The sequence below is a fragment of the Cornus florida genome, unplaced genomic scaffold, assembly GCF_030987335.1.
Source record: "Cornus florida cultivar Cherokee Brave unplaced genomic scaffold, ASM3098733v1 CherokeeBrave_3.0.0_Hap2_Chr10, whole genome shotgun sequence".
Taxonomy (NCBI): Eukaryota; Viridiplantae; Streptophyta; class Magnoliopsida; order Cornales; family Cornaceae; genus Cornus; species Cornus florida.
The window spans coordinates 10,248,054-10,274,920 of record NW_026775580.1 but is presented as its reverse complement, the minus strand read 5'-3'; the positions used below and the strand labels follow the sequence as shown (position 1 = coordinate 10,274,920).

General features: G+C 37.9%; 1 protein-coding gene across 1 annotated transcript in view; it reads right to left on the bottom strand.

Annotated features, from left to right (window-relative positions):
- LOC132279964 (uncharacterized) overlaps window positions 1-20,270 on the bottom strand; it is a 71,718-nt gene extending 51,448 nt beyond the window's left edge. The window contains exons 1-5 of the mRNA XM_059782043.1: window positions 19,849-20,270; window positions 19,380-19,549; window positions 19,112-19,138; window positions 15,714-15,793; window positions 10,374-10,446 (exon numbers count right to left, since the gene is read on the bottom strand). Coding sequence (XP_059638026.1) covers window positions 10,374-10,446; window positions 15,714-15,793; window positions 19,112-19,138; window positions 19,380-19,549; window positions 19,849-19,858 — 360 coding nt within the window. The 5' untranslated portion in view covers window positions 19,859-20,270. The remainder of the gene's footprint in view (window positions 1-10,373; window positions 10,447-15,713; window positions 15,794-19,111; window positions 19,139-19,379; window positions 19,550-19,848) is intronic.
- Window positions 20,271-26,867: the final 6,597 nt, after the last annotated feature.

Here is a 26,867-nt window from a genome sequence, read left to right as displayed (position 1 = left end):
TCTGTTTTTTTGCTTATTGCTAAGGGTCTAGCAATATATAAGTTTAGGGATGTGATAAGTGCTAAAATATGCATTATTCAATCCTTAAGTTTCATTAGCTAGAAGCTTATTCTATCTTTTCTTCTCCTTTTTAATATTGATTTCTTTCATTCTGTATTTTTAGATGCTTGAAATCCAATAAGGATAATTCAAATGCCTTAAGGGTTTATAGATGTCAAGCCTTGGGAGAACAAGCAAGAGAAGCACAAAATCCGAAATTCAGAGACAATCCGATCGATCGGATTATCTGTTCGAAATCCGATCGGAGGAACTCAAGGTCCGATCGATCGGATACAGCCTGGCAGTTGCGGAAATTAGATTCTTAGCCTTGATTCAAGGGGGCTCGGTGTGTAATCGAGGAGGTGTCCTTGTGTACGGGGTCTGACCATTTTGAGAGCCTTAGAGTCACCTATAAATACAAGATAAAGTCCAATTTGCAAAGGGTTGGTTGATTGGAAGAGTGGATTCTTGATAATTCAATTTGAGGATTTTTCTAGATCTATAATTTGGGGATTCTCTCTTTACACACTCTCTCTAGGGTTTCTCTCTCGAGAAGAAGAAAAGGATGAAGCTAGGCACGGAGATGGATTGTAAGACCACCATGATGACATCTACCACCTCCATGAGTGGCTAGTTCTTCACTTGGGGCTTGGATGAGCCCTAAGTTAGTGTAATTAAACCCTTTTGCTTTTCAATTTTGGGGATTATAAATTGTATCTATTTTGCTTGGCCTAATGAATTAAAAGTTGGTTGTACCAAGATTTGTATGGATAATTCTTTCAATTAATCTTCTAATTGACTACATGTTGTCTTATATGTGGCTGATTGTTGATTAATCTCTACATTAGGCACTTTTTGTAATTGTGCTTAGTGATGGCCATGTATGGTTTTTTATTAGATACAATTGTTCTTAATTTGATTGATTATGCTTAGTCTTGATGGATTGTTTTACACCTCAGAGTAATTGTAGTTAGGTAGACACAATTCATGCTTGAATTTGATGATTCATGCTTACTCATTGCAATTGTTATATTCTCTTGCTTATTGATGTGAGCTTGTAGCCACATTCCTATTACAATTTGTTTTCCCCATTAATTGAAGGCATTTGGTGTAATTGCATGAGCTTGGTGGTGCACTCCATGCCTTAAGCCCTTCTCCTTATTACCTTAATCCAATTTCACTTTAGCATTAACTCATTTGCAAGCTTTCCATAGTTTAAATTCATCATTAGTCTAATCAAACCAATCACCATCTTTTCAATCTCACGCTCATTAATACTAAGTTCAATCCAAGCCTATAGTCCCTGTGTTCGATCCCTACTCATTATACTTCAATTATAGTTGTGTAGTGGTTTATAAATATAAAAATTGGAGTTTCTCAATTGTCACATTCCACATCTATTTTAGTTGACACGCTGAAAAGCCTTCAGGGCGTAATTGTAAATCTTTGGGACATCTTTTGGATTTTGTGGATAGCTTGAAGCTTTAGTTGTCGCTTTTGGCGTCTTATGTATTCCTTGGGAGCGCTCCCCTCTTAAGCGCCTTTTTATGAAATCTTACTTATCAAAAAAAAAAAAACTTATATTTTATTGTTTACAACACTTTATACACCATGTCTCTTCTAATTTTTAATTTTTTTTAATTACTTCATTGCCATATAAGTTTTGGTTAGCCTCTTTGTCGATACCTTCTGGGAAACTATCTCCCCACTATCCTTAGGAGTGTGACGAATTTCTTCCTCGTTTTCTAATTTTATCACTAATAGGCACTATTCCCGACTTTGCACTATTCCTAGCTTCTCCCTCACTCATTCATTTAGTAATCTTATCTCTTCTAGTCACTCCTGTTATTCATCGTGGTGTCCTCATTTCCGCTACATAATTGTATTGTCCTTGTTTCTTTTTCAACGTCCAACACTCTACTGCATACAATATAGTTGGTGTAATAATCATCCTATTGAAATTTCCTTCTAATTTATTTGATGAACATTTGTCGAATAGGATACAACTAAATTGACTCAATTTTGTCCACCCTGCTCCAATCCTACATTGAGTAAGTCTTTGGTCTTGAATTGTAATATTTATATTGTCATCTTCTACTACATTATCAAATTTACATTCCATATATTATATTTTTGTTTTACTAATTTTATCCTTTTACTTCTAAAGTACTTGTCTTTTTGGTCAAAATAAGCATAAATGAGAGTTTGGAAGAAGAAAAATTTTAATTTATAAATTATAATTCTTTGAAAAATCTTGTGAAGTTCAAACACGAGGTTTGAATACCAAGTATGAATCATAATTCAAGTATGTCCTATTCGATTTCATATAGTCTTTGTTCCAAATACAATAATAAATATCCAAAGACATAGAACCATCTTTATCAAGATGACATATCCATTCTTTGTGCAACAATAGAATCAATTATAACAAGTCACACACTCGTATTCCAAAAATACAAAAACAAAGAAATTCTGCTCTCCATGTTTTCAACTTTGTTGCTAAGGCTTCCTTAAAAGTATCTGTTGAAACTACGTCATCGACAAACAACATACACCATGAAATGTTTCCTTGAATATCTTTTGCTATTTCATCAAGAACTATTGTAAATAGGTATGGACTTAATACTGGTCCTTGGTTTGATCCAACTTTTATAGAGAATTCACTAGTTTCTCCACGTGTAGTTAGTATAAACTCTAGTCAATGTCTCACTATACATATTCTAAATAAGATTTGTAAGTTTTATAGAGATTTGATTTCTTTGTAGAACCCACCAAATTGTGTCCCTTAATACTCTATCATATGTGTTCTCTAAGCCTATGGAAACCATGTGTAAGTCTTTTTGTTTAATCCTACACTCTTCCATTAATTGTCCTATATGACTTCCATAATGGATCTACCTGACATAAATATACTCTTTCATGTGTGTTCTCTAAAGATTTCCAAAATACCTTTTTCATGTTTCATCTAGTTAGACTGTGTTTTAGTTATTGAAGGCATGACGTCACTATGGGCAATTTCACCCCATCAGGGGCGATTTCAAGGCGATCGTGACTTTGCATTTTTCTTTTGTTTTTGTTTACAATGAAATCTTATTTAGAAATTGCAAGGATTCCAAGAATTTCACTGAGAGGGGATGCGAAGTCGGCAGTTCCACAACGAGGGCCGTCTCTGTAAATCGACGGGGAGTCTGTTGGAGGAAGGAAATCAGTTCTCTCATCTTGCTTGGTCGGTCGTTTTGACAAGGAAGTTGGGGGATATGATCGAGTGGAGGAATGGGCGGCGAGAGCATGGAATACGTCCTGTGGAGTCGGGGTTACTCCCTTATCTGATTCGTTGCTCCTATTCAGGTTTCCTTCTCAGGCAGAGGCTCAACGTGTGTTGAAGGAAGGCCGGCGTCAATGGGGATCTGCAACCTTGCAGATCGATGTGTGGTCTTTTAGGGTTGGTTGTTGCGGCGTCCTTAGAGACAAAGGTCTCAAACAGATCCGGATGTTTGGACTTCCCCTTCACTTATGGTGTCATGCTTTATTTGTTGAAGTAGGGGAGTTGTGTGGTGGATTTGTGGGAGTTGTTGCTGATGAAACAAGGGATGCTGAAAGCGTTCGGATTACAGTGAGAATAGGATCGACCTGTCCACCATTCGTGTTTATTCATGATGACACTTTCTGTTACAAAGTGGCGATCTGGGAAGAAATTGCGCCGGAGTTGGTTCCTTCGACAGAAAGTCTTGAAGGCAGCAACGGGTCTCATCATATGACGGAGGAAGGATAGGATTCGCTTCTTAACAAAGGGAAGGAAGGGATGCAACAGATCCAACAATGGCTGAAAGACAGAGAGCTTCAATGGGCGGTGAAATATGTGCGAGGAAGATCAAGTAGACGACACACGCCGGTTAAGCGCGTTGCAGTTGACAAAGATAAATTTACACATGGCGCTCGTAGAGGCTCATTTCCAGATTCTTCCCTATCCTTATCTACAAAGGTTGGTGAGGACGTTGGGCTGGGCCGCACTATTTGGCCTAAAGTTGATTTGGGCCGGAGGGGTTCAGGGCAAACTAAAGGTCATTTTGGGTCTGGGAGGAATAGGCTTAAGTTCAAGCCTGATTTCGGGCCTAAGCCAGCCCACACTAAAAGACAGGTTGTTAGAGGACCCAACTCATTTTCTGTTTCCTTTCTTAACGAGCCTGATCCAAAAAAAGCCCAGGTTCAAGCCCAAGCCAAAAACCATTCTCTCTCCTCTTCTTCATTTCAGCGTCGGACTGAGAAAGAAAAGTGGAGACGGCCGGTTGTTTCAGCTAGTCGCCAAGGTACTCGATGGACTCATACTGAAAAACAAAAATGGGTAGCATGCTCTCCTTCTCCTTCTCCAGGTTTGACTTCTGTTTCTAAGAGCTCATCTTCTACCCCTTTTTCGTGTGAGGTGTTGGGAAATGGTGACGGTGGCATGAAGGATCGTCTGGATCAAAAGAGGGGTTTTTCTGAGGCTATTGTTCCACGGGTTGCAGAGTCATTGTTTTCAATGGCCACGCCCGGAAGCTTTGGTTGTTCCAACGGGGTTACAATTTGTGTTGGACGGGACCTTCATTTTAAGCTAACAGATAATTTAGCCGTAAATTTACTTAACGAACTTAAGCTCTGTGTTGCTTTACAAGGTTTAAATGGTCTACCCTCCGTGACTGGGACGAATTACACCCAAGATTTGATGACAAATTTTACGAATGACCCTGGAACAGAGCTGAATTTGCATTTAAACTTGTATCAGAACAGTTGTTGAAAGCAAAGGGGAGGAATTTGAAGATCAGCTTTCTTCTCAACAGATTTGTCCTCTTGCCTAGGATATTGATCAATCTGATGTGGAAATAATGGAACCCTTAGCAACTGTGCACCCTGACTATTTAAAGACGATTAATGATATGGGTATGGATTGGGTGCTTGATAATATTGGCGAGGTCAGTGAAGCTTTGGGTGTCTCCTCAGAAGGAGATGATGACCGAACACATTCCATTCTTCATGATATTGTGGCAGGAAACAATATTATAAAAACCTTTAAAAGCACAAAAGTTGTTAAAAATAGGAAACATGCACATCGGAAAGGAGATTAGGAGGTTAAGAACCTTATTTCCAATGTCAATTACGAAGGGAAGGATGGAGTGAATAAAGAACGGGGAAGGACTAGAAGTGGAAAGCAGAGAGGAGGGGCACTGATTATTTTTGGTTCTTAATGAAGATACGAATTATCACATGGAACGTCCGTGGATTAAATGATCCGGACAAAAGAAAGGTGGTTAAAGTTGCTTTGAGAAAGTGGAATGCCCATGTTATTTGTTTGCAAGAAACCAAGTTGGCTTCTATTTTTGATGTTGTGGTTATAAGTCTTTGGGGAAGTAGGTTTGTGGATTGGGAAGCCTTGAACAGCTCTGGTACATCAGGTGGCATTCTTATTATGTGGGATCGCAGATGGATGTCCAGAACGAATTTCTGGAAAGGGTTATTTTCTTTGTCATGCGTGTTTCAGATGGAAGATGATAACTTCAGTTAGGTCTTTTCTGGAGTTTATGGACCCGTTATTGATTGTGATAAGACCTGTTTTTTGGCAAGAACTTAGTTACATTATGGAACTGTGGTCGTTGCCTTAGTGCTTAGGCGGGGATTTCAATTCTGTTCGGTCTCCATTTAAGAGATCCACAGGGGGGAGGTGGTCTTCGAAGATGACCCAGTTCTCTGACTTTATTGATGGTCACCTTCTTATTGATTTGCCATTGGAAGGGGCAACCTTCACTTGGTCTAGCGGCAGAGACCCAGTTACTCTATCAAGGCTTAATAGATTCCTGATTTCTGGAGATTGGGAGGAGAAGTTCCCAGATGTCACTCAGGCAGCTTTGGTTAGAGTCACGTCTGATCATGTGCCCTTAGTTCTTGATTGTGGAGGTATGAGATCTAGACACACACCATTTCGTTTCAAAAATATGTGGTTGAGAGCTGAAGACTTCCAAGGGCAGGTCCAGTCCTGGTGGGGGGAAGCAACGTTTACAGGCTCTAACAGCTATATGCTTGCTAAGAAGTTTCAGATTCTCAAATCTGAGCTTAAGAAATGGAACAAAGAGGTGTTTGGGAATCTTGAATGGAAGAAAAATAGAGTCCTGGCTGAGATTGCTGAACTTGATCGTCTTGATGAGCTAGGAAAAGGTACGGAGTCTCTACGCTCTAGAAGAGTTTCTTGTCAGACGACTTTTGCTGAGATTGCTACTATGGAGGAGATTTCGTGGCGTCAGAAATCTTGGGCTTTGTGGCTTAAAGAAGGTGACCACAATACTAAATTCTTTCACAGGCTTGCTCACGCTCATAGAAGATACAATAACATTTGGCGTATTTGTGTGAATGGTTCAGAGTTGTGGAAAGAAGATGAGGTGCGTGGGGGAATTGTTTCTTTTTATCAGCAGCTCTATACTGAGACTTTGGAATAAAAACCAAAACTTGACGGTTTGCATTTCGATGCTATTTCTACGCTAGATAGTGATTTACTTGAGGTTCCGTTCTCTGAAGAAGTTCTTAAGGCGTTATCCAATTGTAATGGTGATAAAGCTCCAGGGTCAGATGGCTTCACTATGCGGTTTCTTAAGGAAAGCTGGGAAGTGGTGCGTAATGTGGTCATGGGCACTTTTCAAGATTTTCATTCTCATGGCACATTTGAGAAATCATTGAATGCATCTTTTATTGCTCTTATTCCTAAGAAGGGCAAAGCCTCTAACATTAAGGACTTCCGGCCAATCAGTCTAGTGGGGTGTATGTATAAGCTTATTGCCAAGGTCCTTGTTATAAGAATGCGAAATGTTTTGGATGGAATTATCTCAGAGTCACAAAATGCTTTTGTTGGTGGTAGACAGATTTTCGATACCGTTCTTATCGCAGGAGAATGTGTTGACTCCAGGTTGAAGAGTGAAGTTCCTGGTGTCTTATGCAAACTTGATATCGAGAAAGCTTATGATCATGTGAATTGGAAATTTCTTCTTTACTTACTTCGGAGAATGGGGTTCGGGGATTCGATGGATAAAATGGATTGAATCTTGCATCTCGTCCGTTATGTTCTCTGTGCTTGTGAACGGCTCTCCTGCTGGTTTTTTCCCAAGTTCGAGTGGTTTGAGACAAGGAGATCATTTGTCGTCTTTTCTATTCCTTATTGTCATTGAGGGATTGAGTAGATTAATGAAAAAGGCAGAGGATCTGGGTTACATAAGGGAGTTCACAGTTGGCAGAGATGTTGCTAATCAGATTAAGATATCCCATTTGTTGTTTGCAGATGTCACTTTGGTTTTCTGTGATGCTGATGTTTCCCAACTCAGGTATTTGAGGTGCATCCTTACATGTTTCCAAGCGGTGTCTGGGCCTTAAGATTAATGTTGGAAAGAGTGTGCTTGTCCCAGTGGGGGATGTCTCTGACATTTCCTCCTTAGCTGCTGTTCTTGGGTGTGGAGTGGGTGCTTTTCCACTCCCTTATCTGGGATTACCTTTGAGAATCTTCTCCAAGAGATTGGGGACTTGGGATCCAATGATCAACAGGTATGAAAAAAGATTGGCAGGGTGGAAAAAACAGTATCTTTCGAAAGGGGGGAAGGTCATTCTTATTAAGAGCACCCTCTCGTCCCTTCCCACATATTTCTTACCTTTATTTCAACTCCCGTGCTCTGTTGCTAAACGGATCGAAAAAATTTAGAGAGATTTTCTTTGGGGTGGAAAAGGAGAGGAGTTTAAGTATCATCTTGTTAATTGGGAGCAGGTTTGCAAACCTTTAAAGTTTGGCGGTTTAGGTATTCGGAAGTTGGTCCTTTTTAATAGAGCCTTACTGGGGAAGTGGTTATCAGTGGCGCAGCCAGAAATTTCCTTCAGTGGGGCAATTTTTAACAGCAATAATATATATATCAATAATATATATATATATATATATATATTATTTGAACCAAAATAATATATGTAAAAATTAAACAGTACTAAATATTTCCGAATATTTTTCATATTCTGAACGCACGCAGTCGAATTTTCAAAATATTCATGGCATAATAATAGTAAATTTAGATGATAAAAAAATATATATCAGATTACCTGTCTCCGCACTGCAGTATTTGTTTGGATTTTGTGAATTTTTGAAATATTGAAGACTCGCCGAAAGAGAAATGTGATGGAAATTAACAATGCATTTGTTTGTAGTAAAGTCAAAAGTGTGAAAGAATATCTTGTATTTTTGGGGAAAGTGGGTAAGAATATAATATTTTGAGAAAGTGGAAAAAAAAATATCATATTTTTTGGAAAGATTATATTCCTTTTTTTTTTTTATAATACCGTTAATGGTCATTTGGTTATATATATATATATAGTATATATATGTGCAATGTCAACTTTTAGTGGGGACAATTATACAAATATAAAAATCTTTCCATATAAAATTAAAAAAAAATTAAAAATTCAGTGGGGGCAGCTGCCCCCACTTATCCTTATATGGCTACGCCACTGGTGGTTATGGAGGTTCGGTAAAGAGCATCATCGAAAATGGAGAAGAGTTATTTCGTGTCATTTTGGGGAAGAGAGTGGAGGTTGGTCCTCTCGTCCTGTTACTATTACCGGGGGCGTTGGCGTTTGGAAGTTCATTCGGAAAGGATGGGATGTGTTTTCCACCCATATTCGGTTCAAGGTTCGTAATAGCATGAATGTTAGATTTTGGGAGGACTTATGGTGTGTTGACCAGTTGTTGTCTCTCTCCTTTCCTCGTCTCTTTTGCATTACCGAGAATAAGCATGCTTACGTAATTGACTGTTATCATCTTGATAACAGTGGAGTTACGTGGGATGTACGTTTTAGGCGCTCTTTTCAGGATTGGGAGATAACAGAAGTTTGCGTCTTTTTGAACCTGTTGTACAGACAGCAGGATGTTGGCGGAGGTAGTGATGACATTTTGTGGACCCCCTCTCTTCATGGAAGATACGAAGTTCGATCCATGTTCTTGTGTTTGTCTAATTTTATTGGACATAATTTCCCATGGAAGTGTATTTGGCGCTCTAAAGCTCCTCTTAGAGTCGCCTTCTTTGTTTGGACCGTTACCTGGGGGAAAATTCTAACATTGGATAATCTGCATAAGAGAGGTAATGTCATTGTTAACTGGTGCTGTCTCTGTAAAACTGATGGTGAGTCCGCGGACCATCTTCTTATGCATTGTCCTGTTGCATCTGATTGTTGGAATCTCATATTCAGTATTTTTGGTGTTCAATGGGTAATGCCTAAGCACTCTTTCCAATTAATTAATGCTTGGAGAAGATGCCCTGTTACTGGTCATGCTAGTGATTTTTGGAGGGTCGCCCCACCCTATGTTTGGTGGTGTATTTGGAGTGAGAGAAATAACAGAAATTTTGAAGGAAAGGAATCGTCTTTTGCAAACCTAAAGTCTCTTATTCTACGCTCTCTTTTCTTTTATGTTAGAGGTAGCGCTTGCTCCTCGATTGATGATTTTTTTGTTCTATTGGACTTTGTTGGTCCGTAGTTCTGGCTTTTGCTTTTTCGTTTTTGTGTATATGGGACGAGTTCCCCTTTTGAACGTTTTTCTAATATATTTTTTACTTATCAAAAAAAAAAAAAAAAAAATGTTTCAACTAGTCATCCTTGTGGTGCACAAACACTTTTTAATTTAATACAAATGTGTTTAACACTAGTTTAATAGTTATTAGCCCATCCACTTTTCTTTTAACTTCTACAACTTTTTTTCTCATATATCGGCGTACTACTATACCTACTCCATTTTCGTGATTATCTTTGCCACCCAAATAAAAATGTTTGTATCCTTCCCATTCTCTCTAGACCTTTTTTCCCTTTCCATTTGGTTTCTTGAAGACAAGCTATTTAAAAAAATAATAATTTCCTTTTAAGTGTGCCATGAGTTCACTACCCTTCCACGTAAATATCCATGTTCCTATTCTAAATGTTTGTTCTTTAATATTTTTTATTTGTTCTATTTTATTCGAAAGAGAATTCATCATAAAGATATGACATAAATTTTACAATCGGTTGTCTACCTGACACTAACCCACCTCTTTTTCGCATCCAGCCCTAGGGTACCTACAATGGAGGAGTCAATATATCCAAGTACTAATTTCTCATATACTCTTATTTATCAAATAAATAAATATATATATATATATATCCAAGTACTAATTGTTAGGAGAAAGTGCACGATTTAAAATGTATTTTTCAAACAGTTTGTACAAATTAAATGCTATTAAATGGATTTTGTGGACCATGAGTTGCCCTTCCCATAGTGGGAGATAAGGAGACCAATTTAAAGGAAGAATTACCTTCTCAAGAGTGTAATCTTGCATCTTTTCACAAAGCCCATCCAGGAGTTCAACAACCCTCAAATCACTGACCCTATTTGAAATTAAGGCATAGTGAGCAATCATTAGACACTCATACATGTGTGTGTGTTTGTGTGCGTGTGAGTGTGTGTGTGTGTGAGAGAGAGAGAGAGATGATGATGCAAAAACACATAAAAGTATCTAAAAGAGACTAATGTTGAAATGCAATTGTGATTCTTTGACTCATAAGTCATATTAAAATATGCCAAATGCTATTTCATAGTTCAATTAATATTTCTCTTGGATACAATACACCGCCCTCCCCTCACATTTGGTGGAATTTCAGAGCCATCTCCTGTAGATTCTGAAACTAAGCTGCCCTAGTCAAAGTTGCCAGTAGATCAAATTACACAACAACAACAAATTACTCTGGTATTGATGCAAATAATTTATGGTGCTTTACTAAGGATTGAGGCAGTCAATGGTGCCTTGAAAAGTGTTTAGTCAAAGTCTAGTAAATAGTAATTTTGGTGTGGAAATCTGAATATGTTCTGGGAATAGAAGTTGTTATTAATGCTCTGTGGGTAGTCCAAAAGTCAGTTGAGAAAGTCCAAAAGTCAGTCTAGAGAATTGAAGAGTCATTAATAGTCTTATTATCAAAAGGACAGACTATATCTGTTGTATTCAAGTCATAATCAATATATTTTGAGTTATTATCAGTTATAAACAGATCTTATAGACACATGGAGTGGCAATATCAATTCTCAATCTCATGGACCACCAATATCAAGTTGGGCTATAAGTGAGAAACCTTTGGGCTTACTATTTTCTTGGCAATGAATTAATAATTGATCCGGTCCAACTACCATGGACCTAATTCAATTAATTCAAAAATGAATTTCTACTGCAAGAAATTAATTGGCCTCCAATCAAATAGTAAATAACCACTAAGTCAATGTTGCAATTTTGAACCCTCTATGCATAATTAGCTATCTGATAATTAAAGCCACTTCTTAATTAATATGTTTATTTTGGTTCCTTAATTATTTCCTGGCTTGATCACAACAAAACATTTGTCTCGACAAAAATAATAATTTAGCAAATAAATACATAAAAAACTATTTTGTCTAAAACACACGGAGGCCCCCGAATTTACTTTGTGATCAACCATAATTAATACAAAATAAATACAAGTTGCATGGATGCAAATATTGAGAATATAACCCTCTAAATATTAATTACATAATTACCCAAAGTGCCGGTCATAGGATCCCGGAAGCTCCGCCGAACAAATCAAAGTAATTACTAATTAATAAAAGAGTCTAAACTTCTCTTATGCTTGAGAGTCAAAAGCAATGACGGTGATGGGGAGTAACTGCATATGATGGCTCTCGCAATATATCTATACCCATCGCGGATTCGGTTTATGTCTTAGTTAATTAATAGTCCATCCTAAATTACCCACTTCGAACCATTTATGATTGTTATTTATATTCCTGTATTGATCGCCATCACATACATATAAATACATTTTGCAATCAAGTGGACACATTCAATTACATCATGAAATTGAAACATTATACATTTACATTCACCAATTGTATAATGCATAAATCTTATTTCAGATAAGGAACAGTGTCTTTGCAATTCAAATAAGAGTTTGCTATGCCAGGGCACACAAATCCCAACAGGTGTCATCTCAACCTTTGATGACTCTTTTGGATGTGTTGAAGAAGAAGATGAGATCTTTGGATTGCATTCAACTTCCTCACTTCCAGAATTTGACAACAATGAAGAGGAATATGAAGAAAAAAATAAGGCAAAAGAGGAAAAGTCTAAAGAATCAGCCAACAACATGTCAGAAGCTGAAATTGAAGAAGACAATGAAGCAGGTATGAAAACAGAGAAGAAATCTAAGGAAGCAATCAACAACTTGTTTAAAGTTGAAGAAGCTGTCACTGTTCAACCTGCACTTCATAGATTTGTCAACAATTTCTCTGCTAAAATCTTGCCTATTGTAAATCCTGGTCAGAGCTATACCCACATCTTATATTCTACTGTCGATATTCCTTAAACTCTACTTGCAAATCTGAATCAGGGTTCTGCTATGAAGAGGATGGATTTCCATCCTGTGCAACAAACTCTGCCTCCTCCCGGAACGAATATTGGTTATGTCGCATTGTGGGAGGTTGGTGGCAAGGAGATGCTTGTTTCAAGAAATTTCAAGGTCTGTAACCTTGGATTATGTCAGTGACTCTGCAGGAAACTTAGGCCAATGAGTATCCTGCATCAGTAAAAAGAGTGATATGGAGTTCTGATGGCACCCTTTTGGTGTTGCATACTCCAAGAACAGTCAGCAGATATATTCCTACCATGGTGGTGAGGATGTACGGAACCACCTAGAGATTGATGCTCAGGTTGATGGTGTTAGTGATCTTGCATTCTCTCATCCAAACCAACAGTTATGCTTCATAACTTGTGGAGAGGCCAAGGCAATTAAGCTATGGGATGTTGCTACTGGTTTTAAGCAGTACACCTTTGAGGGTCATGAGACTCCTGTTTATTCAATGGGACGTGGTATGTCAGATTTAAGTTTCTTGAATAATTTCGCCAGAAATAAAGTTTCTTCATTCATGGATTTGACAAATAATGGATTTCATATTCATGACTTAATTTGGGATGGATTCTTGGCGCAACATATAGCTAGGTGTTGTTCCAATGCAAAGAACAGATTAAATCAACTTTTGGTTCCCAATCTATGTTCAAGCAGGGTTTGGAAATTTACTAAATTTCAAAAAAGAGCTCTGAAAGTTTGTGCAAATATATTAGTTATTAGTAACAGAAGATTAGGGTGTTTGGTTAGAGTATGGAAAAGAAGAAAGAAAGGATGGAAGGCTTTACTCGGGTTCTTCATTGATCGTGGTAAACTGTTTCAAACTCGAGGGCGAGTTTCCTTCAAGGAGGAGGGTCTGATGCAGAAAAGTGTTTAGTCAAAGTCTAATAAATAGTAATTATGGTGTGGAAATCTGAACATGTCCTGGGAATAGAAGTTGTTATTAATGCTCTGTGGGTAGTCCAAAAGTCGGTCTAGATAGTCCAAAAGTCAATCTAGAGAATTGAAGAGTCATTAATAGTCTTATTATAAAAAGGACAGACCTCTATATCTGTTGTATTCAAGTCACAATCAATATATTTTGAGTTATTATCAGTTATAAACAGTTCTTCAGGCTTTTCCAGATTTCCTTTAGAAATCTAGGCTCCGACAGTGATTGAAGTATTTCAAGTCTTCCTTACTACTGTAAGAAGATTTGTTTCTTTTTCTGTTTGCTTCAGGTATCCTCAACATATTTTCTCAAAATTTTAGGAATAAATTATTTATTCTAAAATGCAATTACAGCCCTTAGACAAGCAAAGGGGATTTCAGCTTCAACTTGACACTTCATTGCCAAAGCTATGATCAGACATCATCTATCATAATCATAAATTATAAAAACAGGAATGTGTAGGATTTACATTGTTTTTCATTTCTGTTTTCTATAGTACTGGAAGTGGTATTTTTCTATTTTTCAAGTTCTGGTTGTAATGTGAGGGTATGCCCTCACTGTGTTCACCATTTACTGAATGTTCCATCTTTTGTTTATTAATACAATGCCTGTTTAATATATATATATATCCAGTAAGCTTTGATCAACGGGGTCAATCAATTGAAGAGTCGGCAGTAAGGTTCGACCGATCTCTCAATCAATCAAAGTATTGGAATCCTGCAACTGTCAGAACTCTTGAAAATCAGTGTTTTAATTGGGTTTAATGATTTAAAACATGATGGACTCTTCTATTGACAATAAATATGGATTTAGGTCAGAATTCAGATTGAGAGCATGGCCTTTCATGCATTAACATAGATAAACACTTGGAGAGATTTCGAGAGATGTAGAGTGAGTTTATGAAGTTTTTCTTTATTTTACACTCTTAGAAATTCTCCACATATTCAACTTAGGAACCATAATAAATTATTCCTGAGTGTTTACTAAAAATCCAAGAAACTGTATGATCAGTTCTGCATCAAATCAACCGGAACAATAGACTACAAAGACAGCGATCAATCACTAGAGGAGCGAAGGCTGTTGACAGATGAAAAGAATGACATCAAGATCTTCAACGGTACAGAAGATTTTGTATTCTACTGTATCTAGAGATCAATTGGGAATTCGAGTGTGAGATCTTTCTTCGAGTGTGAGATCCTTCTGCTGGAGGATTGTTTAGTGTGAGATCTTTCTTCGGATGCCTTTTGGACTCGGATGGTTGGTCTTCCCTTGGAAGGCAATGTGGCGTACTAAGGCACCATTGAAAGTGGCTTTTTTCACTTGGACGGTTGTGTGGGGTAAAATTTTGACACTGGATAATTTGAGAAGGAGAAAGCTTATTACGGTGAATTGGTGTTGCATGTGCAACTGCAATGGCGAGTTGGTTGATCATCTTCTTTTGCATTGTCCAGTGGTGGTGGATTGTTGGAACCTTTTGCTAGGTTTATTTGGAGTTTGTTGGGTAATGCCTAGATCTACTAGAGGCTTGATGGACATCTGGAGAGGGGATTGGGTGGAAGCACAGGCTCAAGGGTTCTGGAAGATGGCGCCTTTGTGTCTTTGGTGGTGCTTGTGGAGGGAGCGGAATAGAAGATCCTTTGAAGGAGAGGAATCTTCCATTAGTGTTCTGAAATCTTCTGCTATTAGCTCTCTTTGTTTTTGGGGTTCAGGTAGATTATGCTCTTCCGCTGAGGAGACTGTTGAACGCTTTTTTATTGAATTGTTTACTTATCAAAAAAAAAAAATTGGGAATTCGAGTGTAACAGAATTTTGACCTGGTTTTACCATCTCTTTCTTGATATGGAGTGTGTCTAACCGGATGAGGTCCCATGATTTTTTTTTTTCTCTTGTTTGAGGGTTTTCCACGCAAAATGTGTATCTCTCTTCTACTCTGTCTTTACTTTGTTTATTTACTGCGTAACGTAAGCATGTAGCTATCATATGCATCACATGATAGCGACATGCTTGCTAAAGTCACTAAGTCAATATAGCCTATGCCAAATCTTCAAGTCGGCAACACAAATTCTCTCTCTCTTAGAATTCTGATTCATAAAGATTTTCTGGATTTTACCTAGTTGCTACCAAATGCAAACCCCTCTTCTCTAGGCTTAAACTAAATGCATAAGATTAAGACATTGTAGTCGATAATAAGAACAGGATCAATATGTCATGAATGAAACAAATTATTCACAATTCACAGCCACTTATTTTCAACTTCATTTTTTCCTTGTAAATTAAGAGATCTTTGAAGTTATACCTGTAATCAATCACCTTTCCTTTACGCTGACCTTTAGAGTCCAGGCGATGTCTCATATCCAGATGATTCCTTGGCTTTTCCTGGATAAAATATAGCTTTAATATTATTATTGTTGTTGTTGTCATTGTGAACTACTAACATAGAAAAAGGATGAAAGTAATTTCCAGAAACTGAATGGCTGAAGAAGGATATGTAATCCATTGCAAGGGGGACTGAATGATTAGAGGGATTAGGACAAAATCAGTGTCAATCTATGGTTTGACTTGGTGAAACCTATGGAGTTGACAAAAGGATTCTTCTACTTCCCATGTTATGGCATAAAAATGAAGCGTGACAAGGAGGGTAGACTCAAACCCGAACTCTTGGAGAAGCTCAATGTCCAGAACCATGTTGCTGAATGGCTTGTTGTGTTCCGTTGTGTTGAAAATTATATATATATCTATATGATGCGTGTCTTAAAAGGTCAAAAAGTATGTGTCTGTATAAAAATGCACTTATCCACTTAAATATAGAAGCTATGGAGATACTCTATACTACGTGCATTTTGGAAGCTGCAAGAGGACTCTTGCAGCTGCTCTAGGTTTCCTATCGCATGAAGGGCCAAAACAGTGCAACTGACTCTTTTTTTTTTTTTTATAAGTAAGATTGTATTAGAAAGCGTTAAAAGGGGAACGCATCCCACAAAAACAAAGAAGGACTAAATAGGGCCTTCAACCAATATGTCCAAAAAAACAATTATCTCCTCCATGGATTTACAATTTCTCCCAGAAACCCAACAAAAAATAAAAACTAATGATAGAGAATTTCAGCATCTCAATAGTCTCTCCTCCCCATCAAAGGATCTCATGTTTCGTTCCCTCCATAAGCACCATCAAACACACAAGGGTGCCACTCTCCAAAAGTCCCTGACTTGGGACCCACTATACACCACCTCCAGATCATGCCTAGCGAAGACAGTGGCTTAACCCATTGAACTCCGAAGAAAGCCAAAATCAAGCCCCAACTATCCCTAGCCACAGAACAGTGCAAATGACTTATCATCTCATTGATTGCTAAAAGTCTAATGACACAATTCCAAAAATAAGAACTTCTCTTCTTTATTTTTTTTTTTTCTTTTTCTTTTCTTCCTTTTTTTTTTTTTTTTTTTTTGTTTCTGTTTTTTGATAAGTGATATATTTCATTAAAAGGGCCCAAAATGGGGAGCACACCAAAAGAATACAAAAAGCACTATACCCACTAACCAACCATATACCTTATACTCTCAAACTATCAGCAAAATCAACTACCTTCCCCAAGGATTTACAATTCCCCACTTTGACCCAAATGAATAAAGAACTTAGAATAGAATATTTCAAGACCAGAATAGGAACTTCCTCCCCATCGAAGGACCTCCTATTCTCCCTCTGCCACAATCGCCACCACAGGAAAAGGGTAGTCACCCTCCAAGCATCTCGAGCTTGTGAAACCACCATACAATCTCTCCAAGCCTGGAGCATGCTCAACGTGGTAGCAAGACCTGGTGAACTCCAAAAATGACAAGGAATGTTGGCCCACACATCTCTACACACTGAGAAATGCAAAAAAAGATGATCAACCCTTACACAGGCATCACCAGTTCACCATGATCTAATGCCTCTTCTCTTCTTTATTTTCATCAGTTTTATTCGATACATCTCCAGTTGCATTATTTCATTCCATATATGAAGGTTTGCATAGCTTACTCCTTATTCAAATTAGCAGGTCAATGTTATAAGGTATGAAGAGTGAAGAAGTAACAACGCTATTAGAACTACTAAAAATTATTTGTCACTTCCTTCCATGAAAAAGTTAGTCATTGAAACTTTAAAAACAATTGGGTAATGTAATCAACATAGATAACACTCAAGGCTTTGTTTTAAGAAACAGTGAGGGGAAGGAAAAGAAAACATAAACGAGAGGGAAAAAAAATTCATTTATTCTTCCATTTGCTTTTCTCACAGGGTCTCCCATGTATCCTCACTATTTCAAAGGAAAATTTCCACTTTTGAAGGCTTTCAAACACAATTTTAATTGTCAAAAAAAAATTATAAGGAAAATTGGGTTCCTACAAGGTAATTAAAATTCTATGTTTTTCTTCCTTAATATTTTCCTTTCCTCGTTGTTTCATAGCACAACCAAAAAGTTTGAAATTCCATATAACTTATTTTCTTTTCCTCCTAACTTCCAGATTCCCAATGACATTTGGAGAATTTACTGAAGGAAAAATATACCCTTTTTAGTTGGGGGGGAAAAAAAAAAGACACGGAAGAGTGGAACTAAAACCTTAGGGTTTAGACATTTGTCCTTTCACTTTGTAAGGTACATTCTTCTACCAATATATTACATGAGGGTGCTTTCAGTCCAAATTTTCTTAAAGTCATACAGATTAGAAAATTTTGAAAAGAAAAAACTTAAAAATTCTTAGAAGGCATGTCTTCCAGAAATCATGATCTAGAATGCCTCGTACCGATCAAGTAATCATTATGTTCCAAACAAGCAGTGCAAGGTTTGATCTTCTTGGACTACAGTCCAATTAGTGTGTCCATATATGTGTTTTCTTAAAAGACCCACAAAATGGAAACAGTTTCCAACTTTTTCTCAAAGGCAGTTAGTTAGTGTTGAAAGTAACTTCTTATAGTTAACTTGTAGAAGCATTTCATAAGTGTATAAAATGACTTATGTATTTGCATTCAGAAATGGTTTCTTCTTAACATTTGGACATAATCTGACAACCAGTGAAAGCAAAGCTAATAAATCCAAATTCCAGCATGATCAATGCAATATGAAAACATAGATATTCCTTTCAAATACGTACAGCATAGATATCCACGTTTTATGGATAGATGGAACTTAAGTATTAAAATTAAACAAAATGAAAGTAAATGTGCAAATAAATCTTTTAGAATTCAAGTTTTATGGATAAAAATGTGTCCCAAAACCTTTATTGTGTAGGTAAAAATGAAACACAGCATTTATGCATTGAATTACACAAGTGACGTCCATCCCCAAGAACAAACAGTTGGATTTAAAGAGTTGATGAATATGGTTTTACTGTTTTAGGGTGTCTACATATAGTTACAATTACTGACTTAATGCATGTACAGCTGATAAAGTTAGTGAAAAAGAGAATCAGAAAGCACACCAGCCTCCAGGATTCAACACTCAATTTTTAGGTGGAAGGTTTTCCAATGTATATGTGTGCCTCCATGTATGACTTAAAATAAAAAAATAAAAAAAGAGAGAGAGAGAAATTGGGTTTAGGAAAACAGCAACTCATATTGAACTGAAATTCAAATCCATAAAACAGGAATAATAATAATAATAATATATTGTAGCAATTTAAAAACATTATTAACATTCAAGAACAACGAAATTCTTACATTGGAAAGTCCAAACTCTAGCTCTCCCTGCAAATCATTAAATACTGAAATCAGATCCAGAGTGTAGTGAAAATTATTCTCAATCAGTTCAGCAATCGAGTCTCACTCTAATCATGAAACGAAAATTTTCACCAAGAGAGATAATGAAAGATTCACAGATCGTAATCAACAACGTACCAAATAAAAAATAATAAATAAATAAATCAAGAAAATCGAACACTTGAACAATTACGGATGATTTGATAAAATAATATTATTTTTTTTTTACCGCGACAGCTTTACAGGCGGCACATTTATCATCAACGCAAGCGACTTGGGATAGAATGGCGAGAATGGTGAAAAGGCAAAGCAGAGAGGTGGCCATCCAATTTCTCCTTCCCCTTTCTCCTGCAGTTGCAGAGTCTTTTAGCCGTGAGAGTGATATTGGTGTCTCTCTTCCTGTGAATATGTTAGGGACTACCACGTCATGGTTGTATAACTGTCCAATAACAGCAAGACATGTGGACAAAATGTCAAAAATTTTACACGTAGGATGGGCTTTCCCATTTACCCGGACTTACCCCACATGCTCTGTATCGGAGGATCAATTATAATATGTTATTGAAGGAAAAAAAATTGTATGTCAAGTTGTGATGGAGTAAGATTATGTGATCCAATCCCCAAACCATCTAAAGTTTTAATTACTATCTCTATATTTTTCTTCCAACGAGATGGTAACTACAAACAACGACACTCACCAAACAACATGGCCTTTCTCAACAAAGCGGAAAAGAAGTTCAATTGGAAGATTTAGATTGCAAAGTGTTTGTTCCCAGATGTGCTTGCAGAAGTGGACTGGCGTATTCTTCGGAAGATTCAAAGAGTAGAACAAAAGTTATCCTTTTGAATTGATCACACGACTGTGTAGGAGATGGGTCTAACGGACTTTTCTCTCTCCTGTAATAGGGGTTCCTCTGAACTATGGGTGTCTCTGCGTGTCAGAGTTGAGTTTTGTATTGGTGCCCTTTACGCTTCCCTTATCTTGATCTTGCTTATGTGGTCTTCCTTCCTTCCCTCCTCCTTGATCCGTTGTTATTTCTTGTAGGGGTCTGCAAGTTTTGCTCAGTCTTGGCTTTTAGCGGTGCGGCGAACCAGGTGGACGCCTTTTCTGATTTTCATGGAGGCCCCTTCCACATCGTTGTTGCAAAATCCTGAAGTTACAGTGCCGAATCTGGAGGAAATCAGTCCTGTTGAGGCATCAAGCAGACCCAATTTTGTATCTAATTGGAATCAAGATCCAACTCCAGTGGACCGTTAAATGGACTGGCAATTTTAAAATATAGGTTTAACATGATTCTTTAATTTTAATGAGCTGTTAAAATATAATTTTGTCAAATTTTTGTGTTAAATATAGCACAAATTAAAGAATAAGAGTAAAAAAACATTCTAAAGTATATTTTTCATAAAGTTTTTATTCTCTATTTAATATATACCTTACAACAGAGAGAGAGAGAGACTGGGTGAGAGTTTTGGAGAGGGAAATTTGTACTGAAATCAAATCCATGCCAGCAACAAGAATTCTTGGTCGCCGAATATGTAGGCGTGGCCGAAGCGGAGGGTAATTACGGCCATCGGAGTAGATGGAGCAAAAGCGTCATGAACAAAGATATCAATTAGCTGAAAACTAGGTTTGATTCGCCAGAGATAGATCAAAGGTTGTCGAATAACCACAAAAATGCATTGCCACCACCTCCACAAACCCACCGCCGCCGCCGCCGCCGCCGCCGCCGCCGCCAAGATGAAAAAGGGCCAAACCCTTTTTAGTCATTTCACAAAATATTTTTTTTTATGTATATTATAAAATGTGTTACTAAGGCCATTTTAGTTTAATTTTTATAAATAGAACCTATTTGCACAAATGTCATAATTTAGGAGTGTTTTTTGCACGGAAAGGGTGCAATATGCACTATAAGCATATTATATGGGTTTTTTTGCACTTAACCCCACAAACTATAGATATTGCTATCGTTATTGCTTCTGCCAAACTGAAATATATTGGTTTTGAACTTCTTATTCTTGTAGATTTTGTAGTTTGGTGTTATGCTTCTGTATATATATATATGTCAGTGTTGGTATATATGTGTATATATATGTCTGTGTTTATATATATATATATGTCTGTTAATCCAAAAGTTGCCTAAATTTCAATACTCAGTTGGATTTGATGATTATTATTTTTAATTATTTTTAATAAGGCAAATAAGCTAAATAAAATACAAACACTCAAAAAAAAAAAAAATTTGGTTGTTGAAAATTGGTCGTTGGAAATGGTAGTTGAAAAATAATGGTAATTGTGTAAAAAAAATAGCATTTTGGATTAAATGTACCATTGAAGCAAAATTGCTAAAATATAGCATTTTGACACTGTAGTTTCTCTCAAAATATAGAGTTGACATGCAAAAATGGCATTTTGCATTGGAGATGGTCTAACTACTGGGGCCATTCTTAATCACTCTCTAGTGCAAGCGCGGACGGATTCCCTGCCTTCATTATCGCCGGTGCAACCATGGACGGATTCTCAGCCATCATCGCCTACAGTAGTTGTGCACAACTTTCCATACTTGGTCGAAACGTCTTGAGCAAGCCAAATTGGGGCTGCCAACCAATTGGGCCAAGTCCATAATCCTTTTTGGGCCCCTAGTAAGAGTTCGACAACGATATCTGTGGGTGCATGTAATAGTGGGCTAAATATTCATGTGCCCAGACTTACAGCCTTAGTAGGCCCTCCTATGAATCACCTCTCTGGGCTTACTACAAGGCCAGCTAGGACAATGGTTACTTTAAGATCAGACTCAGGTGAGGTTGTAGAACTTCCTCATCTTCATTGCTGTGATAACTCGAATTTTGAAGAACTCGGTGCGTCAGCGAGTAACCCGAAACTGATCCGATAACGAATGCCAAATATCATATTGGGTTACATTAGTGCCCTAAGAGAGAGATTAGCTACTCATGACGATGTCGGATGTCATCTGTGTTGGAGTTATCTTCATCGTCACGGACGGTACTTCTCTTCTCAGGATCTTCATTTTCAAGGTTGTAGGAACCCTAAAATCACCACGCTACCAGCCTTCTGAATAACACCGTACAAAAAGAACTTGAAATTTCGGACCCCTTCTATCAAGGCTTACGCCTTCTTTTATAGAAGAAAATAAGGATCTGGTGGGCTTTTAGGTCTCCTGGCCCATTTGGGATGAGATACGGCTAATAAAAAGAGTAATCCCGTACTTTAAATCTGACATGTCATGGAAGGCTCGAGCTTTAGGAACAAAGGCTCGACCTTAATCAAATAAATTGAACTCAATAACATTCGCTCAATTCGGATTTTAAAGAAAGATGTTTTACAAAATTCAGTTAACTATTTTATTTGACATACATGATTCTATTTTGTGCTTTTAAATTTCTTATTCTGGCACTAACTCCCATTGCAAGTTTTTCTTTTTCTTTTTGCAGGCCATGGTAAAGTGGAAGATCGTTGCCAACAGGCAACACGGGCCCACCCGACATACTAGGCCACGGACAGAGGAGCCAGCAGAGCCCTCTTATGCACAGCGGGAGCCAGCACAGGCTACCCCACCTCAGTCACCATCTCATGAGCCTAAGGATGACCACATACCATCCACTTCTGTGGCTCATCCTGCTTTCACTCCATCACCATCTCCACCGCAGACTGGAGCTGAGCATTCACATATACCAGTTCAGCCTTCTCAGCCAGCTCATCTGGGGCGTGATAGGCCCACGCCTCGATATGCGCACATGACACTCGACCATGAGTCTGAGTTTGACACGACCTTCTTCTCTCGATCGGTGCTGACCTGATCCGCCTACCAGGATATCATTCAGAGGGGCCTAGCCGCTATTCTTGCCCCCGTTACAGAGCCGGTCTACCCACGGCTGGTTCGGTTGTTCTACCAGAACCTCTGACCATCGCCGCGTACCACAGCTGAGATGGTCACTTCTATCGATGGCCATCCGATCACCATTACAGTGGCCACCGTCCCATACCGGTGCATGCAATCCATCATCCAGCAGTTGACAATACAACCATACATGTAAATACCAACTATTCCATAAAGTCCACAATTGATAATAATATATTAAATATAGGCATCAATTGTTCCATATTAAGTATGATAAAATTTTATAAATTAACAGGCTTATACATATTACTTTCCAAGATCCAATAATTTACTATACATATCATGCATATGAACATTAATTAATTCCAAGTTAGCATAACAGAACATATAAATTCACATGCTTACTTTTTATACCAAACCAACACTAAATAAAATAAGTCGATAACTGATAACCGTCATTTAAATCCATAGCCAGCAGTAGTTAAATTTAGGTATGCTTATTCCTACCACTATTCCATATTGATCAGGGTGTAACCATCCATAGTAAACTGCTAAATTAATCATAAGCACTTAAAACTCTTCATCTCCAATAACAGTATCCAGATTTGCATGTAACAATTTGTGTAATGTTTCACTGTACCCTAGTGTTTTAATACACATCAACCAACCCTTGGAAGTTTTAATATGGCCTTAGAACATACTGACAACCCCTAATATACCTCTTAACAAAATCTGAAAATCCCAAAATCCAAGCCTTGTAGCCCAAACTGTCGCCAAAAAACCAAAAAAAAAATGAGAAAATTGGAGAAAGCCTGCTCCCTCAAAGAGAGAGCCTACGCTCTAACACTTGGAGCCAGCTCCCCACCATGGGGAGCCGCCTCCATGGCCTCCAAAGCTGGCTCCCTCTTTGAGGGAGCTTGCTCTTTCATTTGGGGAGCCTGCTCCCCTTCAACGGGAACCGGTTCTCCTTCTGCTCTTCGTCTCTTTCAACTCCGGCGGTTCTCCGACGGATTGTCCTCCATCCCTAAGGTACCTAGGTGTTTAAACTAAGTCCCAATAGGTTCCTGGACCCATTAAATTCCTTGTTCAATTACCAGCATCAGTTTAACATGAATTATGTACACAGAACTTAACCCAGCCCGTTAACTAATCAAGAACACGTTCTGTTTTAAGACGTTCAACCAAGTGAACCAGATTAATTCTAATGTTTCCCCATGTGTTTCAGAACTAGTAAAATTCATTATTCATCAACTGTCATCAATTTAAGTTATGAATTATGTACAAAGAATGTAAAACAAGAAGTTAACAGTTCATGAACGCATATTGATACAGACAATGCAAACATGCGTAATAAATTGATTTTAATCTTTCTCTGTTCCTAGAATTGAGTTAGACATGCAAAGCACATGAGCTAAAGAGATAGAGTTAGGATTAGAACTTGCCTTTAGGTCTCAATCCGAAACCTTACACCGACGTCTTACTCAATTCTCCAGCGAACGTTCTGTTTTCCTTCAGTTTTCTCCCAGACTTCTCTAAACGTCTCTTTGCCTTCACTGTGCCGTGAATAGGGTTCTAAAACCCTAAGCAGAACCTTAATATACATATTTATAGGCACATAGGTTTACCCTAATTGTAGTCCTAATACTAAACGGGAAACTAAGTCGGTTAACCGTGAAATATATTAAACCCTAAACTGACTTACTCGGCCCATAAACAAAACCTAATTTGCAACTATGTGTGCAAACAATTAATACAGCCACAATAAATAATCAAAACAGTTAAATTCAATTTAAACCAATAAATCACGTAATGTAATTAAATAGTTAAAGCACCAATTAAATATAAATAATTAAATAATTATTAAATACAATTAAACCATTAAATCAAACTAAATAATAAAACAGTTAAATAATTAAGCCAAGACGCAATTAATCACCCAAAATAAAAATAAAAACAATAATTAAAATACCGAGACTATCCTTTTAAAATTAGGGGTATTACAGAATACAAGGTCCAGCCCTCTACATTATCGCCGCCTGAAATCTGAACGTGGATGGACTTCATCTCCCCATCCTCCTGCTGTGCCTCAACAATGGTACTAACTAGAGTCGGTTGAGCCACAAGGCTAAACAAGATATGCCTCAACAATACTACTAACTAGAGCTGGTTGAGCCACAAGGCTAAACAAGATAGCCGGTGAAACGTCCTTATATGACTATAAACCAAAATCTGCAAGCCCTTCTAGCATTTTCCATTTATGGACGGAAATGCTAGCAAGAGTACTCCGTGACTTCCTACTTAATGCATCGGCCACCATATTGGCCTTTCTCGGATGATACTACAACTTAAAATCATAGTCCTCCATGAACTCGACCCATCTACACTGTCTCAAATTCAAATCCTTCTGAGAAAAGAGATATTTGAGACTCTTGTGATTGGAGGAAATCTCGAACTTCTCCCCGTATAAATAATGTCTCCACCCTTTCAGGGCAAAAATAACTGCTGCCAACTCTAAATCATGTGTCGTATAGTTCAACTCATGAGTCTTCAACTGTCGGGACCCATAAGCAACCACCCGCTCTGTCTGCATCAAGACATAACCCAAACCTTCCCGCAAAGCACCACAATAGACTACGTAACCCAAACCACGTTCAAGTATGATCGAAACTAGAGCCGATGTCAACCTAACCTTCAAATCCTAAAAAGTAGAATTACAAGCCTTATTCCATATGAACTTGACCCCATTGTGGGTAAGTTTAGTCATAGGTGTCGCTAGACGAGAGAAATCCTGAACAAATCTCTTGTAGTAGCCGGCTAGGCCAAGAAAGCTCTGAACCTCAAACACTATCTTCGGACGCTCCCAATCCATCATAGACTCAATCTTCGATGGATCCACTACAACATCACCCCTTGACATGACATGTCCAAGGAACTTCACTTCCGGTAGCCAAAATTAGCATTTCTCGAACTTGGCGTACAACTGATTATTCCAAAGGATCTACAACACTCTCCTCAAATAATACTCATGCTCCTTTACCGAAGCTAAGTATACAAGAATGTCATCAACGAACACCACCACAAACCTATCAAGATAATCACTGAATACACGGTTCATCAAATCCATAAAAGCTGCTAGAGCATTGGTCAAACCAAATGGCATCACCAGAAACTTGGAATGGCCATACCGTATACAGAAAGTGGTCTTGGATATATCCTCATCCTTAACCCTTAACTGATAGTGACCCGATCACAAATCAATCTTCAAAAAGCATGTCGCTCCCTTTAAATGATCAAATAAGTCATCAATCATAGGCAAATGATACCTGTTCTTGATCGTAACGTGATTTAATTTGCTATAATCGATGTAAAGTCTGAAAGACCCATCATTTTTTTTCGTAAAAAGAATCGGTGCTCCCTATGGCGAAGCACTAGGACGAATAAAGCCCTTAGCTTTCAAATCATCCAACTGACCTTTCAATTCATCTAACTCTGCCGGTGCCATACGGTACGCTGCCATAGAGATGGGTGCTATACCGGGAATGACATCAATAGCAAAAATAACTTCCCTTAAAGGAGGTAACTCTGTCAGTTCCTCTAGAAAGACATCAACAAAATCCTCAACAACTGTTAGAAGAACATGGCTTAAACTCATGTCCTCGTCGATTAACAAACTAGCCAAGTAGGATCTATGGCGACTCCAGTCACCAATACTGAAAACCATCGCCGTGTAGGAATTGCTCCGATCTCCCATAAAATAGAAACAATCTCCCTTGGGAGTGCAAACGGACACCCTCCTGCAGAAGCAATCGATAGTAGCTCGAAAGAATGATAACTAATCCATCATGAGAACGACGTCAAAG